Below are 16938 nucleotides of genomic sequence, written 5' to 3'. Positions count from 1 at the left end.
CCAGCTCTACGAAGCACTTTACATACATGATCTTGGTTTTTATGAGATAGTTACGATTCAGACACTATCATTATCTCCATTTATAGATAATAGATTCAAGATCTAGGCAGGTTATGAGGACTTCCCAATCTGCTTCACTTGACAGAATAAATCTAGAAAATGACATTTGTATGGATGTGGGAAGGAGGTCATGTGTAAAGGGATGAGGTTGTTCACAGGTAGGGGTGACTAACCTGGGGCCTCTGCCACTCCTGCTGCCCTGAGGGCTGAGGGAGCAAAACCTTGGCACACCTGTAATTTTTGACAACCTGCTTAGGAAGCTCTAGGTTAAATACATTTCCCAAATTACACAAACGGCAGCACAGGGCTTGAGGTGCAGTAGATCAGCTCCGGGACTGATTGCACCCAGTGCTCTGATGTTACATGGTGTTGGGATGTGTCTGCAGAGAGTTGAGACATTGGACCTTTCTTTACAAATCTTTCCCTTCCCTGGGTTCTTTATCACCCTAACTCATACAGGCAATTTAATCCAGACTCTTCATTTTGCAGAGGAGGAAACTGAGGTCAAGGGATATGAATGACTTGCTCAAGGGTCCTGAGCTGCTGAGGGACAGCACTGGAACTCGATCTCAGGTGTCCTGACTTCTGACCCAAGCCCTTTGTCTCTTGAGTGCTCATGACTATTTTATGTGTGCCTGCATTGTTTCTTGGCATCGATGCCAAGCCTTTTGTCTTGGAGCTCTTCCCTGTCTTCTGCAGCACCTCTGCTGTGCTGAACCCGAAGCAGGCGGCCAGTTCCTCCCACAGCCACGCTGGGTGCTTTTGGTATGCACTGTCCACTCTAGGAGGTGCTGGAGAAGATGTAAAAGAAGCCCAGATTCTCCTGGGTTTGCTGTAGAAGACTCATTTTCACAATCAGCAATTTGAGAAACTTGGATATTTCTATTATATTGTGCTTCCCCTTTTCTGAACTAGTAACTGACATCCTTCCTACAGGGCTGTCAATCCAGCCCTGCACAGAAGAGCTGCAAGCACTTCACAACAGCCTTCTCCCTGCTGACAGGTGACAGAGGTGCTGAGCTTAGAAGTCATTTTCCTGACCTGGGTTACAGAAGTTTTGATCTAGAAAAGTGCTCTCTTAATCAGTAGACTAGAGTGAGCCACAGGTTCTTTTGAAACTCCAATAAGAATGAGGGTTTCCTTGATTCATTTGATTCTCTCTGGTGAGTTTTGAGGTGTGTGTCTGCATGAAGGAACGTTGGGTAACAGTCTCTGGAGCAGGAATAATCTAATTTAGACTCTCTTTTTGCCACTGACTACTTTGTGGCCCCAGACAAGTCATCCAGCCTCTCTGAACATCAGTTTTATCATCTGCAGAATGAATCTGACAGCGGTACTTATTTTGTAGAATTTGTTGGGAGGATGATTCATAACTGTTCTGCTGGTGCCTGGCATGTTATCTGTCCTCAATGATTAATGATTAGGCATACAACTGGAACACTGTATCCACCTAGCAGGGGGGCCAAGAAGATCAAATGAGGAAGTATATGCACTGTCCAAATATTAGGGCACAGCATTTGCCTAATAATAAAAGCAATAATAATAATGCCTGACATTTAGTGAGTGTTTACTAACTTATGTCTTAGAGACTTTTTAAACATCAGGGGCAGCTACTATCATTATTAAGATTTCACTCTATAGCTGTGTATTTAGACAGTGTTCTGGAGAGCTAGGCTTCCAGAGGCTTGAAGACTGCCCTACATTTGTTCATCTTTGTGTTTCCTCTGCACCCTCTCCAAGTTTCTGCCTCTCCCCTCCCCCCCCAGTATGGTTAAAAGCAGTTCTCATATATGTTTAGGGGAACAAGTAAATGCAGGTTTGTGGAATGAATGAGTGATCTTAGATCACTGAAAATAGGTCACAAAAGGACCAGCCCTCCTGGTGGGCACCTGTCAAGTCTGGCTTCAGTTTGAGGAGGGGAAAATGGTTTGTTCTGAAAAATAAAACAAGGAAACTCACCAGACTGTCTAAATTGTCCCTAAATCTTTAGTGATCTTTAGTCATGAAAACCCATCCTGAGATGAACACTGGAATGGGGAGACTGCTTAAGCTTTTTGAAGGTCTGCAGACAAGCCCAGGGAGGAGGTTGGGAGCCTCATCTGTGGGAAAGGCATCTGCTCCACCAGCTCTGCTTCCCTCACCAACTCCCCAGGGAGTCCGTCACCAGGGCTCACCTCGTGACGGGTTAGAAGATGCTAAAGAGCAGTAGAGATGATCATACTAAGTGAAGTAAGTCAGACAGAGAAAGACAAATAGCATCTGATATCACTTATATGTGGAATCTAAAAAAATGATACAAATGAACTTATTTACAAAACAGGAAGAGACTCACAGACATAGAAAACAAACTTATGGTTACCAAAGGGGAAAAGGGAGGAGGAATAAATCGGGAGTTTGGGATTAGCAGATACAAACTATTATATGTAAAATAGATAAACAATAAGGTCCTATTGTGTAGCACGGGAACTATATTCAATATCTTATAATAACCTATAATGAAAAAGAATATACATATATGTATAACTGAGTCACTATGCTGTACATCCGAAACTAACACAACACTGTAAATCAAGTATAAGTCATTTAAAAAAACAGAAGATGGAAAAGAGCAAATGAGGATGGCAGGAAATATAAATTATCAATCCTAGTGCTAAGCCATAAACTAGGAGTGCCAAGAAAAATACTACTCGGTGTGATGGTTCTTTATTGCTTTTTAGACCCTCTCATCCGTTGCAATTTACTAATCCACATCTAATGGGAGAGATTGGATTCAAAGATCTCAGCGGCAGCTTGCTGAAGTAGAGGACCGTGAGTTTCGGAGTCCTGCACTCTTAGATTTGAGTTCTGGCTCTGCACTAAATATCTGCCTGCCTCTCAGGGAGTTCTTTTAACCTCTGAACCCCTGGCTCCTCATCTGAGGGCAGAACTAAACTCCCCCTCGCTGCTCCACTGTGTTGGTGAGGATGGAAAGGAGGTGCTACATGAAAGCATTGTATGCAGCATTCTACACAAAAAGATTAGTTTACTGTCCCTCGTGGTGTTCTGTAAGGATCCTCTTTACTAGAGTTTTCTGTTTCTCCTGTCACTTTTTGTCACCAGGATGGTATTGTAATCCATTATTCTAATGGCATTATCTCAAAAACATTCTCATACGTTATGTGTCCTTTCTCAGCTAGAAAGAGCATTTATCCTTCTCCCTCACCCTCCCTCATCCAGCCATGCCCAGATCCTCTCCATCGTAAGCTTCCTGTCAACAACCACTGTCAGGACCTAGGGCTTCATCGTCTCTTGCCTGTCCTGTACAGTAGGCACATAGCCCGTTTCTCCGCCTCTATTCTCTCCCCACTGCGTTACTGAAATACAGATCTAGTTGTGCCACTGAACTTCTCAATGACCACAGAATGATAGCTAACTTTCCTGCCTTGGCCCCCAAATCCCTCCTCTAGAACTCACTCTATTTAAATAAACTATCTTGGTGGAGCATTTTGGTTAGAGGATGATAGTGTTTGAGAATGGCCAGGATAAACTTGGTGGGAGATAGATACGTAGACTGCTCTGGATATTTGGACAAGGGTTTTAGGACTTGACAGAGAGCAGGCCAAAGAGTAGAAGGTGAGTTTGAAGGAGAAAGGCTGCCCATCAGTGGGGCTGGAGGATGGAGCCAAGGGGAAGAGAGGGTTGGTGGGCATTTTCTAAAGACAGGGGAATTGGAGTATCCTATACTCAGTTGTAAGCTTGCTGTCTGCTGGGATGGACTGTGTTATATCTCCCATCTCTGGCCCAAACTTTCCATAAAATCCTCTGCACGTATGACCTTACCTTGCTGGTACTTGGGGGAGAGAAGGGATTGCCACCCAGTTGGATGATGTGATAAATAAAAAAGGCAGAAGTAAAATGAAGTGGAGAGTGGAGACAGAGACTCCACGAAAGCAGAGACGCAGAGTTGGATGAAGCAGGAGGAAGGCAAGCTCGTGACTCCCTAGGTTTATTGAGGGAGACTCTAGATTTTCCAGCTGTACATTACTGGGAATCAGAACCAGTTTTACTTATATGTTTTGAAACAACTTGACCTCAGCAAACTGGAGGGCTTAGGGGCTATGCATCCATTATAGATGTGGCCGTGACAGCCAGTTTTCCTTTTCTTTCCCACTGACAGAACCCCTGTGATACTTGGGTTGGCAGTATACGCAGTCAGAAGACGACATTTCTCCGTCTCACTTGCTGTGTGAGTGTGCAGGTCTTCGGCAATGTAGTGGAAGTCATAGGAAATGACTTCTGAGGAAGCTTCTTTAAAAAGGGACAGAAATGTGGGAGATGACCTGCCTCAACTTCCTTCTCTCCTTCCTCCTTCTGGAACTTAGACAGATTGACTGGAGCTTCAGTAGCCGTTGTGGCTCTTGAAGTCACCTTGAAGATGGAAGCCAAGTATCGGATGGTAGAGCAGAAGGATCAAGGGGCCTGAGTGCCTGTGACTGCAGAGCCACAGTAGCACCTCCCTCTAGGCTTCTTTTTATACAAGAAAGAAGTGAAATGACTTCTCATTTTTAGCTTTCTGCTGTATCAATTGAACCTAATCCTAACCTGCTAATACTGGAGCAGGAAAGCAAAGTGAGTAAGCAGTGGGCTCTGGGTGAGACTGCTTTCACTCTCTTCCTTGTTCTGGCACCTCTTAAGCAAGAGCCTTCAGCAAATTACCAAACTTTTCAGAAGCCTCCTTTTTCTCATCTGTAATATGAGGATAATAACGCCACTTACCACATAAGGTTGTTGTGAAGACTGAGTAAGATAATGTGTAAAGCACTTAGAACTCTTTTGGTACACAGTAAGTGCTCAATAAATGGGAGCTGCTGCTACTATTATTATTATTATTATTATTATTATTATTATTATTATTATTATTATTATTACTGTTATTGCTGTAATTACTCATCTGGTTTAGTGTTCATCTCCAATAAATGATGGGTCCTTTAGGGTAGAGACAACTTCTTATTTATTTTTGGTGCTGCCCCAGGACTGGCATGTGGTGGATACTCAATACAGCTTTCCTGAACCATATCTTATTAGATTTTTGCTAGTATTTCTTATGAGCAGATGGTAACGATCATTGGTATTGTGCACCAGACAGGGGATTGATGCTGTGCATGCATAGTGCCATTTAATCCTTACCAAAACCAACTGAGACATGGGTTAGAAGGGATATTGTAGAAACTGCACGAGCTTAGGAGTCATTCAGACCTATACTCTGTTTGAGGTTCAATTTTATTACTATTAAAAGAACTAGAAATAAACTATTTCCCCACTCATGTTCATAGGAATCTCTTGGGGCAGGTTGCTTTAAGTGGCCAGATTTCCCTGGCACAGAAGCTTTCCTTTGTGTTTCATCCCAAGCCAGCTGAACTAGAAAACCTCTGTAAACCATCCTGCCTCCATCCCTCATCTCTCAACAGAGCTGTAGGTGGAAGGAAGAAAAATGATTTCCCCTATCTGGTTTATACAATCTGATATATACAAAAGGGTTTTTAAGGTTTGGCATGGGCATAGGGTCTGGTTGTGGGCTGCTGAGCTATTGAAGAGTAGATAAGACCATTTAGACGAAGGGTAAAGGCTACAGCACAAGCTGCTTCCTCTGATAAGTTTCCCTCCACCTGTGATAGGGCTGTGGGCAGTAATGGTGCTGGGGCAGGAATGGTAGGAGGAGCCTGGGAAGTTACTTGTCAAATTGTAGAGAAAGATGCTCTCTCTCTTAGTCAGATTTGTTTCATGTTATAAGCGGGTTTGCCTGGTGTCGGGGATGATGACACTAGGACGAAAATTTGAAAAATTTAAAAAATCCTTATCATCTGCTGGCCAAATAGTCTCCATCTTCACATATGTTTCCTCTTTTTGTAGTTCATGGGTATAGCAGAGGTAGGTCCTGTTTCCTATAATAGAGTAATTCTTAACCTTGGCCTCATGTCAGAATTCCCTGGGAAACTTAAAAAAATACCAATCCCTCGGTTCTACCCTAGTCCAGTTGAATTAGAATCTCTGGGAGTGAAGCCTGAGCATTTAAAAAAATAAACAGAAATTAAAATAAAGTTTTAAAATGTGTCACAAACTGAGAGAAAATGATTGCAAAAACATACACCTAATAAAGGACTTGTATCTAAAATATATAAAGAACTCTTCAAAGTTAAGGAAATGAAGAACCCAATTAAATAACGGGCGAAAGATCTGAACAAACACTTCACCAGAGAATATATAGTCATGGCAAATAAAGATATAAAAAATGTTCAAAATGTTAGTAATTAGGTAAATGCAAATTAAAACCACATTGACATATCACTACACACCTTTTAAAATGACAAACAAACACGACAGACCACAAAAAACACCTGACAATTCTCAGTGCTGGCAAGGAACAGAACAACTGGAACTCTCACATGTAGCTGGTAAGAGAGAAAAATAATATAGCCAAAAAAGTTTGGCAGTTTATTATAAAGTTAAACATACACTTACCACACAACCAGCAATTCCACTCCTAGGTATTTACACAAGAGAAACGACAACTTGTGTTCACACAAAAACCTGTACACAAATATTTATAATGGTTTTATTCGTAATGGCCCCAGACTGAAAACAACCCAGTTGTTATTCAATTAGTAAATGAATAAACAAACTGTGGAATAGCCATACAATGGGATCCTACTCAGAAATAAAATGTCATGACTCGTTGATACACACAACATGAATGAATCTTACATGTATCATACTAAGTGAAAGAAACGAAACTCAAAAGGTTTCATACTGAATGGTTCCATTTATATGATGTTATGGAAAAGGCAAAGTATAGAGACAGAAAACAGATCAGTGGTTGCCAGGGGTTGGCGGTGGCAGGAGGGGAAAATCACAAAGAGATAACATAAACGAATTATTTGGGGGTGAAAGGCTCTTCCGTATTTTGATTATGGTAGAGGTTACACAACTGTATGTATTGGTCAAAACTCATAGAATTGTCTATTTAAAAGGGTCAGTTTTACTGTATGTAATTGCAACTCAATAAAGCTGAGCCCCTCCCCCCAATCCATTATTCAGAAACAAGTTCTCCAAGTTATTTAAATTCGTAGTCAGGGTTGGAAGATATTGCTGGCATAAAAAATTTGAATCTAGGTTCTGTTATTTAAACTTCAGTTTCCTCATATGTAAAACTGGAGGTAATAAAACCTACCTTGAAGAGATATTATGAGTTTTAAATGTGATTATTAGTCAAGCTCCTAATACAAGACTTGGCACAAAATAATAATAACCACTTATTAGGTGCTTCGTGCCAGGTGTTGTACAGGCATTTTACAGACGTCTCAGTTAGTCTTTACAACAGCTCTATGAAGTAGGTATTATTGTCACCGTTTTCAAGGTGGAGAAACTGAGGCTCAGAGAAGTTATACAACTTGCTCAGGGCCTCACAGCTGGTCAGTGGCTGAGCCAGGTTCCAAGCCTGAACTTACTGTTACTGATCACTGCTGAAATCTTAACTTCAAAAACCCTATTCTTTGTCTTCATTTCTATCCTTCTATTTCATGTTCTTCGTATTTTCATTTCCAGGCTACAGCGTTCTCAGGGTTGAGCCAGAAAGAGGAAAGGACCATGTATTAAAAAGTCTGAGGATAAAGGGAGCCTTGATTATTGTGATACAGAGAAGCAGTGGGAAGTTAGGTCAAGGAGAGGTGATACAGAGATGATGGTGTGGGGTAGAAAGAAGACATTGGAGGGGGACTTTCCTTGGGTTAGTGACAAAGATCATAGAGTGAGGAGCCTGGCTGAAGAAACCTGATCTAAAAATGCTGCTGACTTTGGTACAGTTATTTTGGTCCCGAGCCTGGCTCGGGGCTCTAGGAGGATTCTGGCCAGCCTCAGCTGGGAGATGAGCCAGTTACAAAGCATAGGGAAGTGTTATGGATGAGGCCATCTGCAGAGAGGGGTGTCCCTAACTGAGGGAAAAGCAGGGTTTTCTTTTGGTTTCTGTGCAGTAGTGAAGGCACCAAATACTGGGCAGTATCAGGGCTGTGGGTGGAGCTAGGTCAGTGGTGTGCTGGTAAATGTTTAACCACTCACCCTCTGAAAACAAACAACAAACAAACTCTGACTTGTAGCACTTGCCAATTTCTGTGGAGTAAATACTCCCACCACAGCCCCAGTCTAGGTTTATAGCGCCCACGAGCACAGTGTCAGGAGTCAGGCTCCCAGAATGTGACTGGGCCTTTTTCTGGTTTCTAAACGTAATGTAGCGCAATGAAAGATAAGATGTGCGAGATTCACCGGTGGGGCATCGTGGTCTGGGGGACTGGATCGTAATAGGATGGGGCATAGAGGAGACTGTGCAGTCTGCATTGACTGGACAGGACTCCTAGCCATCTGCCCTTATCCTCTGTAGGACCCATGGTTATATGCCTGCCTTTTCTCCTAACATTGGTATTTTGTTCTGTATGCTAACATCTTTAGATTTATAAATTTCTGGTGAATAAGAATCTGGCAACTTCACCCAAATAATTTCTTTGCCAAATAAGTTTGAAAATGATTGCAATCAGGCTAATAGAATTTCAAGCATCCACAGAATTTATTAATGTGAATAACTTATTTTCATCTATAAGGAAAAAAAATCCTCTGTTCTGCAGGAACCTCAATTATTAGGATATTCATGCATATTAGAGAATGAATTCAGGAAAAGATGATGGTAAAACTAACAAGGATATGAGCCATGACAGGAGATAAATAAAATCAGTCTGAAAATACCGTCCTCATCAAATTAGAAGAATGTCAAATATAAACCATGCACTTTCTGGTTACATGACCCTGGTTTGTGTATCCCACATGGATGAAGACTATTTAGTCTGAATGTACAATATAATGCAGAACTTTTCTTGGGATGATACGCATTAGTACACAGAACTCCTGATGTAAATTAGCATTCCTAGACACATTTGAAGAGGCCACGACATTCACTGCCAGTACATGAATTGACCCATGTGATCTGCCACCCAAAACTCAGCAAAGCCTCATGCTTTTGCAATATAACCATCAAAAAGCAGGAAGTTTTCCATTTCTTTCTTTTTCAAGTCATCCATTGACCCATCCCTGGTATTCTGGGAAGATACTATGGATCGCAGCTCAAGAGAAGAGAAGGAAAAGGAAATAGGAGAGCTGTTTCAGAAACTATCAACATGCAAGTCCCGGTCCCTCATTAAAAAAAAAAACAACAACAAAAACCCTGAGTTTATGATTCTTTCTCAAGGAGAGAGAAGGCACTAGCTGAGCTACCTCTGCAGAATATCATTCTGTCGAAGTGCTTCTGGCAGATGGTGCTTTGTGATTCTCACAATGGCTTTATGTTTCCTAGCTTTGTTTCCTCCTGCTTGGAGATCACAATGCCAGTTTGAGGCTCATCAAATCCCAATCATATCAGATTTACTGACTTGTCATTTTGTGACTATGCCTATCCATTCTATATTATTTATATCCTGGCTATATCCACCATCTACAAAGGGATTGACCTACCTTCCCATGAAAGGGAGAGTTAGAATAAAAACAGAGCCATTAGAACAGGACAGGGCATGAGAAGTTGGACCATGGCTAGGCACCAGAATAATTATTTGGATCAAAAAAACGAAAGAAAAAGGAAGCTACTACAACTGAGCCAAAACCTAGCACTGAGTTCCCTGGAGTCAAGGCAAAAAGGGAGCATGATAACCATTTCTCTGCCACTTCATGCATCTCACCACTAAATACTCTAGAAGAGTGGGATGAACAGTAACAGGCTGGCAAGCACGCTTTCCACAGGCCTTCCCCTGCACCGAGACCCTTACCTGATAATATGGACGCAACGGCTGCGATGATGAAGGACACAATGACGCCAGGTCCTGCCATTTCCTTGGCCACCAGGCCGGACACCACGTACATCCCAGTGCCCACACAGCTACCAACGCCAAGAGAGATGAGGTCCACGGTGGTGAGCACCTGGGCTAGCTTGGTGCCATGCGCTGTGGTGGCCCCAGTCCCCTCCAGCATGGATTCCACCGGTTTGGTGCGCAGGATCCTGGAGTGCATGGCATACCAGGCGGCCCCCCACTGCACTCTCCGGGGGTCCAGCGACGCGAGGAAGCCACTCATCCTGAGCGATGTGGGTTGTGGTGAAGGTCAACTGATGGAAGAGGGCGATGGGAGCCTTAGTGGATGCTTCTGGAACTCATCTAGTGAGCAGAGATCTCCCTTTTAGGAAAGGTCCAGAGGAACTGAAAGTAGTCTTCTCCTGGGCATGAATGTCTGCAGGAAAGAGGAAGATGAGACCAGGTGATTTGGAGGCCTGGGTGGATGTCAGCATACTGACCTGGTAGAGCAGCTCTGTCCTGTGTACTCATAATGTGGGAGGCTTGCATTTTTACCCCTTTGTGTCCCCTCCAGTCCTAAATGACAGTCCAGAGTTTGCACTGTGTCGTATAGTCATTCTGAAGAGGGTGGTCTGAGTCAGGGCTCTGCCACCTGCAGCTTTGGGACCTTGGGTAAGTTACTGCACGTTTCTTTGCTTCAGTTTCAACTGTGTAAGGGGGATAATAAAGCCTCCTCCTGCCTTGTGTTCGTGTGAAGGTTAAATTAGTGTATATTTAAAAAGAGCTTAAGACAGTGCCTGGCATGAGGAAAATGCTCTCTGTCAAAGTCTAGGTGCTTCTTACCTGACTTCACCAAGACTTGGTCTGTGATTCTTGAGCATGTTCTTTGGCGACACAAGTTCTCATTTTTTACATAAGGATGTAAAATTAAATCTGTGACTCTCAAGAGGAGCAATGCCACCCCATGAAATTGTCTTAGAACTTTGCTGTCAAATGAAATGAAAAATGTTTTGAGAAATTTTTGCTCTTTTGAAAGATTGGGGTGGAGGGAGTGTTTGTGGCATTTGGTGGTTGGGCCCCTGAGATGCTCAATGTGTGGGGTGGGGTCATACTATTTTCAAATATCTCACCAGACATTCTTGTAGATGAAAATTCTGCTTATGATGTTCTGAACTTAAAATCTAACTCAGTTCTACATGGGATTATTTTGAATGGTTTTAATATACAAGCACCTTAACTTTTCTAGGAAGGCAATCATAGAATAAATTGAAGAAAGATTGTAAATTCTTTAGTTTGGAGCTTAAGAGGAGTTCATCACCAATTTAGGAAACCAAAGCTCCCTCTCATGCAACCGCTGGGGCTGCATCTCTGATTTCAGCTCCCCTGTAACAGCCTGCTACTTGAAACTGGCACATTTACAGTGATTTGTCATACAGTGCAAGCATCTTCTGACTTCATTTGTACTTTTCTGAGTGTTTACGTACTGAAATATGTTATATACAGGTAGGTTGCCCATGAATTTTGCTTTAGGATATTAAAGAGGGGTGTGACAAAACATTTATTACAAAAAGGGTGTTAGGTCTGATGGACTTGAGAATTATTATATTAGATGATTTCTAAAGTTTTGTCAAGTTAGAAAACGCCAAGGTTATATGAAGTTTCTTTCTTTGTAAAATTCTATAAACAATTTTTGAAGGACAACTGGAACATTGATTCCAAGTTCTGTGCTGATAACCGTACGGCATTTACACTTACAGGTACCAGCCAATGTAATCTACCAATATTATTAATAAATACTACTTAGCACTTAATGTAACACTTGTCTGCATCTAAAGGCTTTGCAAACGGCCTAATTAGAAGAATCAGGTAAAATGTGGCAGTTTAGTTCACAGGGGTTGAGTGATGGACCTACTGGCTTAATTTCCTCCTAGATTTGACAGCATTGTTTCATACCATGCTTTAATTTTTTGACAACATCTTAAATATCAGTACAGTTGGATAATGCCACGGTATATGCCAGAGTCATTCAAAAGCCTAGAGTGTCAGCATTCTTTTTTTTTTTTTTTTTTTTTTAAGATTTCCAGATTTGTGAGAAGATGTATCACATCTATACCAGGAAGGCTGCAAGAACAGTTGCTTCACTCAAGCTCTGGAGCTCTTATGGGGAAATCAAGGTATATATCTGTTTAATTTCAACTCAGCCAGCATATCCTGAGAATCTGTTATGTGACAGGCATGGTGTTAGGCTCAGGGATGCAAAGACGTAGTTCCCGCTGTCTTGGAGCTTCCAGTCCAGAACAGGAGATGATGGACTCCCAAATCACAGTGCAAGGGAGAAGCTTTGCTTTTGTTTTTTCCTGAAAAGCTTTTTATTATTTTTCTTATTACAAAAGCATAGCATGGCTATTGCAAAAAAATCAGACAGTATAAGCAATGACATGCAGTGAGGAGAGACAACACAATTCGACACAGGGGTAGAAAAAGAAAATCAGATCATTGTAGAGAGGGATAAGGGATATGTTACACGTTCAGTTGTGTCCCCTCCAAACTTATATGTTGAAGCCCTAACCCTCCCTACCTCAGAATGTGACCTTATTTGGAAATAGAGTCATGGAGGATGTAATTAGTTAACATGAAGTCATGCTGGAGTGGGATGGGGCCCTAATCCAATATGCCTGGTGGGTGTCCTTATAAAAAGAGAAAATTGGACAGGGAGAATGAGACGTGAAGATGAAGGCAGAGATCAGGGTGAAGCATCTCAAAGCCAGGGAGCACCAGGGGTGGCCAGCAGACCTGCAGAAGCTGGGAGAGAGCGCTGGGACAGAGCTGTCCGCACAACCTGCCAACACCTTGATCTCAGACTTCCAGCCTCCAACTGTGAGACAGTAAGTTTCTGCTATTTAAGACAGAATGCTTTGTTATAGCAAAGTATAGTATGGCCCTAGTACATGAATATAGGCTATGAAGGAAACCAGACAGGGTGAGGAAGGGGCAAGAGGGTCTCTGCGGTCATGGCATTGGCTCCTGAGTGGTGGCAAGGAGCCAGTCATGCCACGTGTCAAGGGAGAGTGTCCTGCAGAGCTGGGCCAGAGGGGAGATGGGTGCCTGCTCTGGGAACTGAGTGAGACTGGGATGGGTGACGAGGAGGATTTGAGTGCCATGTTAGAGCTTTAAGTTTGTCAACCAGTTGAATCCTTATAACCAATCTGCACTTACAGACGAGGCACAGGAGGCTGGGAGAGGTCTGGTAGCCCCTCGGAAGTCACAGAGCCCACAAGGGCAGAGCTTGGCCCCACTTCCCCACTTGCCGAGCTCGTGTGCTTACTCTCCTGCTGAAGGTGCGTCTGAGGCTCTCACAAGCCAAGACGACAGTGTTGATTCTAAGTGCTGTGAGAAGCCATGGGAGGGTTTTTTTTCGGGGGAGCGTCACAATATGATTTACATTTTTAAAAGCGCACTGTAGCTGCTGTGCTGTTAACTGAAGAATCATGCTGGGTGATAAAGCAGCCCCAGGATTGATGTACAAAGGGGAGTGACGTGTGGGCCTGCTGCTGAGTGAGGCAGCGGTGTCTCCAACTTGGCTGCACAGCGGAATTACCTGGGGATCTTTCGGGAACACTGGTGCCTGGCCCCAACCCCAGAAATCCCAGTTTAATTGGTCTGAGGTGCTGCTTAGATACATGATTCCTTACAGCTCCCCAGGTGATTCTAGCACGGCAGGTCTGGGGTCCACTGCCCTGGGAATAATTGCTGGTGTGGAAAAGCAGATACTGCCTGTGATGGTTAATTTTATGTGTCAACCTGACTGGGCTAAGGGATGCCCAGATGGCTGGTAAAACATGATTTCTGGGTGTGTCTGTGAGGGTGTCTCTGGAAGAGATTACCTTTGAATTGGTGGACTGAGTGGAGCGGATCCCTCGTCAGTGTGGGTGGGCACCACTGGATCCGCTGAAGACTGGAATGGAACAGAGAGGCAGAGGAAGAGCAAACTCACTGATTCCGCTGGAGCTGAGACGTCCATCTGCTCCTCTCCTTGGGCACTGGTGCTCCTGGTTCTTGAGCTCTTGAACTCAGACCAGGACTCACCCCGTCGGCCCCTCCCGATGCCCAGGCCTTCCGATTCAGCCCGAATTCCATCACCAGCTTTCCTGGTTCTCCAGCTGGCAGACAGCTGATCGTGGGACTTCTCAGCTTCCATGACCTGTGAGCCAGTTCCTATAAGAAATCTCCTCATATGTATCTTTGTAAATCTTGTTGGTTCTTTTTCTCTGGGGAACCCTGACTGATCCATTGCCATTTTCCACGTGGAGCCACACGTTAGACAGGTACTTCTGTTTTCTCTTCCTGGGCGGTGACTGGGCCTTTTGGCCACTGTCTTCTGCGGGTGGCAACTGTGGATGCTGTGCTTTCTGGAGACACCCTTTGGGATATTTGTCCTGATCAGCCTTTCATCAGAAACTGTCACAAGGACACTGAGGAAAGTATCAGGTTGGTTAAGGAGGTGATGACTTCTATTTGATAGATAATTAGAAATTGTGGTGAAAACAGAGAATCAACCAAAACCAAGGTTGAAGGCAGTGAGAATTCTTTCCTGGCTCTATTCCCTCCATGTAATTCCTCTGAGTAGCTTGCTTTATTGATGCAAACAGGGGCTTGGGGCATTTCCTTTCTCGGTTGGAAATTTACTGGAGAGAACAAAATGTACAAAAGAAAACACGCTTCTAAGTGACTGTTGACAATATCCATATTCATTACTCCCAGATTATGTTAATCAAGGAGAGTTTTGGAAGCTCATTGCTGTTGTCTTTCCAAGATGAGCAATAAATGTGTGTTGTGCTTTCTCTAGCACTTTAATTCAAGTTTCTCAAAATACTTCTCAGCTATAACTAAGGAAGGCTGCAGGGCCTCCGGGAGACGGGAGTCATTGCGGTGTTTGCTGGCGTGCTTGAGCGTTCAGCGGGCTCCAAGAATAATAACGATAAAAGCAGGTTTGTGTGAGGATGAAAATAATTACGGCTTAGAAGTTCACCAGCTAGGTGGCATTATCGAATTAGGTTGGAGCCTGCCTTTGGAGGTGAGGAGAGGAAGGAAACGAAGGCTAACCAAACAATAAACAGCCTGAAGCCATTCCTGCCTGCTTCTGCGAATACACTAAGGGATTACAAAAATCCCTTCATGACATTCTCCACGAGCAGAGGCCCAGCCCTTGCTGGAACATCTGGAGCAGCGGGGAACACTGGCTGGTGGCAGCATACCTTCCTGTGGTTGGACGGTTGGGATTGTGACAAAATTCTTCCAATCAGCGTCCCAGGCAAAAGGAGGTTACAGTTAGAGTAAAAGGTGCCGGTTTGATGAGCCCCTCCTGGCGACTTCAGGATCTGAAAGAGGCTTCTGAGGCCCCTCCCCACTGCTGTATCCTGGGTCGTGCACTCGCTGCTCCTCCTCCTCTGGGCTGAGCTCCTGGCTCTTGGTTAATCCAGGGAACCTCCTTCTGACCTTCATGCCTGTGGCTCACTTGGCTCATGCAGCCAGAGTCTTTGATGACAGATTCTCTGCTGAGATCCTGGCTTCTGTAGCTCTTCTATTCTGTCCAAGCTTGCAAATTATGGCTGTATATTTGTGCCCCGACCATGGGTGTGCTTGCCTGTCAGTCACTAGGATTTCACAAGGGGTGGCCAGAGGCAGTTCAGATGTATGTGAATCCCAGGGCCTGCCCTGTCTGAACAGAACATCCTAGTAAATTGAATTGAGATGTGCATCCTGGTAAATGTATCCTGTTGTCCCCAGTTTTGCCCTCTGTAGCTGTACAGATTAGAGCGAATCTGTTTACAGGAAAGTTTTCAAGTTTTGAAGGCAACTAACATATCTCTTGGAGTCTTATCTTCCCCAGACTAAACATCTTCAGTTTCTTCAGTGATCAGCAGTGTCTCACATGGTACAGCTTCTAGATCAATCACATTCTGATTTGTACTTCTCGGGCAGGCTGCAGTTTATCATGGTTTATGTTTTTGGATAACAGAGTGGTGCGGGAGATGTTTTTGATCGGTCTTGGCTGTGTGTGTGTGTGTGTGTGTCTGTATCCATGTACCTCCTAAATCATACAATGCTGGTGCCTGACCAGTTCACCCAGATATACAATTGGCTTTAAAACCAGACTTTCTGATTTTCAGATTGCCATTCTTCCCAATTATGTCTATGCTAAGTGTTTGATTGATCAAACCCACTTCAAGTTATTTCTTGATCACCTGCCACATAACTTACCAACGCGCTGGCCCATTTACATTGTGGGATCTCAGACACAGCTGGCTTTGTTTTGCTTGGTCTGTTTTTAAAGGAGTGTTTGAATCTATGACAACTGAATAGCTATGCAAAAGGAGTTGTATCATTTCAGCTTCCTTTTTGAAGCTTGCTGTCTTTTTCTGTTTCTAAAATGTTATTGAGTGTATTAATTAGCTTTTGCTGCAGTAACAATCCTAAACTTCAATATGCTACCACAATGACATCTCTTTTTTTTTGATAATTTTAAAAAAGTTTTTAATTTTTTAATTGAAGTATAGTCGATTTATAATGGTGTAGTTCCTGGTGTACAGCAAAGTGTTTCAATTGTATATATATTTTTCAGATTTTTTCCATTATAGGTTATTACAATACCTTGAATATAGTTCCATATGCTATACAGTGGATCCCCATTGTTTATCTATTTTGTGTATAGTAGTATGTATCTGTTACTTCCAAATTCCTAATTTATCTCTCCCCTCCCTTTCCTCCCTGGTAACCATAAGTTTGTTTTCTATGTCTGTGAGTCTATTTCTGTTTTGTAAGTAAGTTAATTTGTACTATTTTAAGATTCCACACATAAGTGATATCATATGGTATTTGTCTTTCTCTGTCTGACTTCCTTCGCTTAGTATGATAATCTCTAGGTCCATCCATGTTGCTGAAACTGGCATTATTTCATTCTTTTTATGGCTGAATAGTATTCCATTATATATATATATGCATACACACACACACACAC

The 16938-nt window shown here is 43.1% G+C and overlaps 1 protein-coding gene across 1 annotated transcript in view; it reads right to left on the bottom strand.

Moving 5' to 3' along the window:
- The window catches only part of SLC7A14 (solute carrier family 7 member 14), a 105537-nt gene that overhangs the window by 43864 nt on the left and 44735 nt on the right, over positions 1-16938 (bottom strand). Inside the window, exon 2 of the mRNA XM_074367911.1 lies at positions 9900-10356. Within this exon, the coding sequence (XP_074224012.1) occupies positions 9900-10203 (304 nt within the window). The 5' untranslated portion in view covers positions 10204-10356. The remainder of the gene's footprint in view (positions 1-9899; positions 10357-16938) is intronic.

The sequence above is a fragment of the Camelus bactrianus genome, chromosome 1 (genome assembly GCF_048773025.1).
Source record: "Camelus bactrianus isolate YW-2024 breed Bactrian camel chromosome 1, ASM4877302v1, whole genome shotgun sequence".
NCBI classification, from domain to species: domain Eukaryota; kingdom Metazoa; phylum Chordata; class Mammalia; order Artiodactyla; family Camelidae; genus Camelus; species Camelus bactrianus.
Note: the sequence above shows the minus strand (reverse complement) of the source record. Positions and strands in the feature narration are given on the sequence as shown.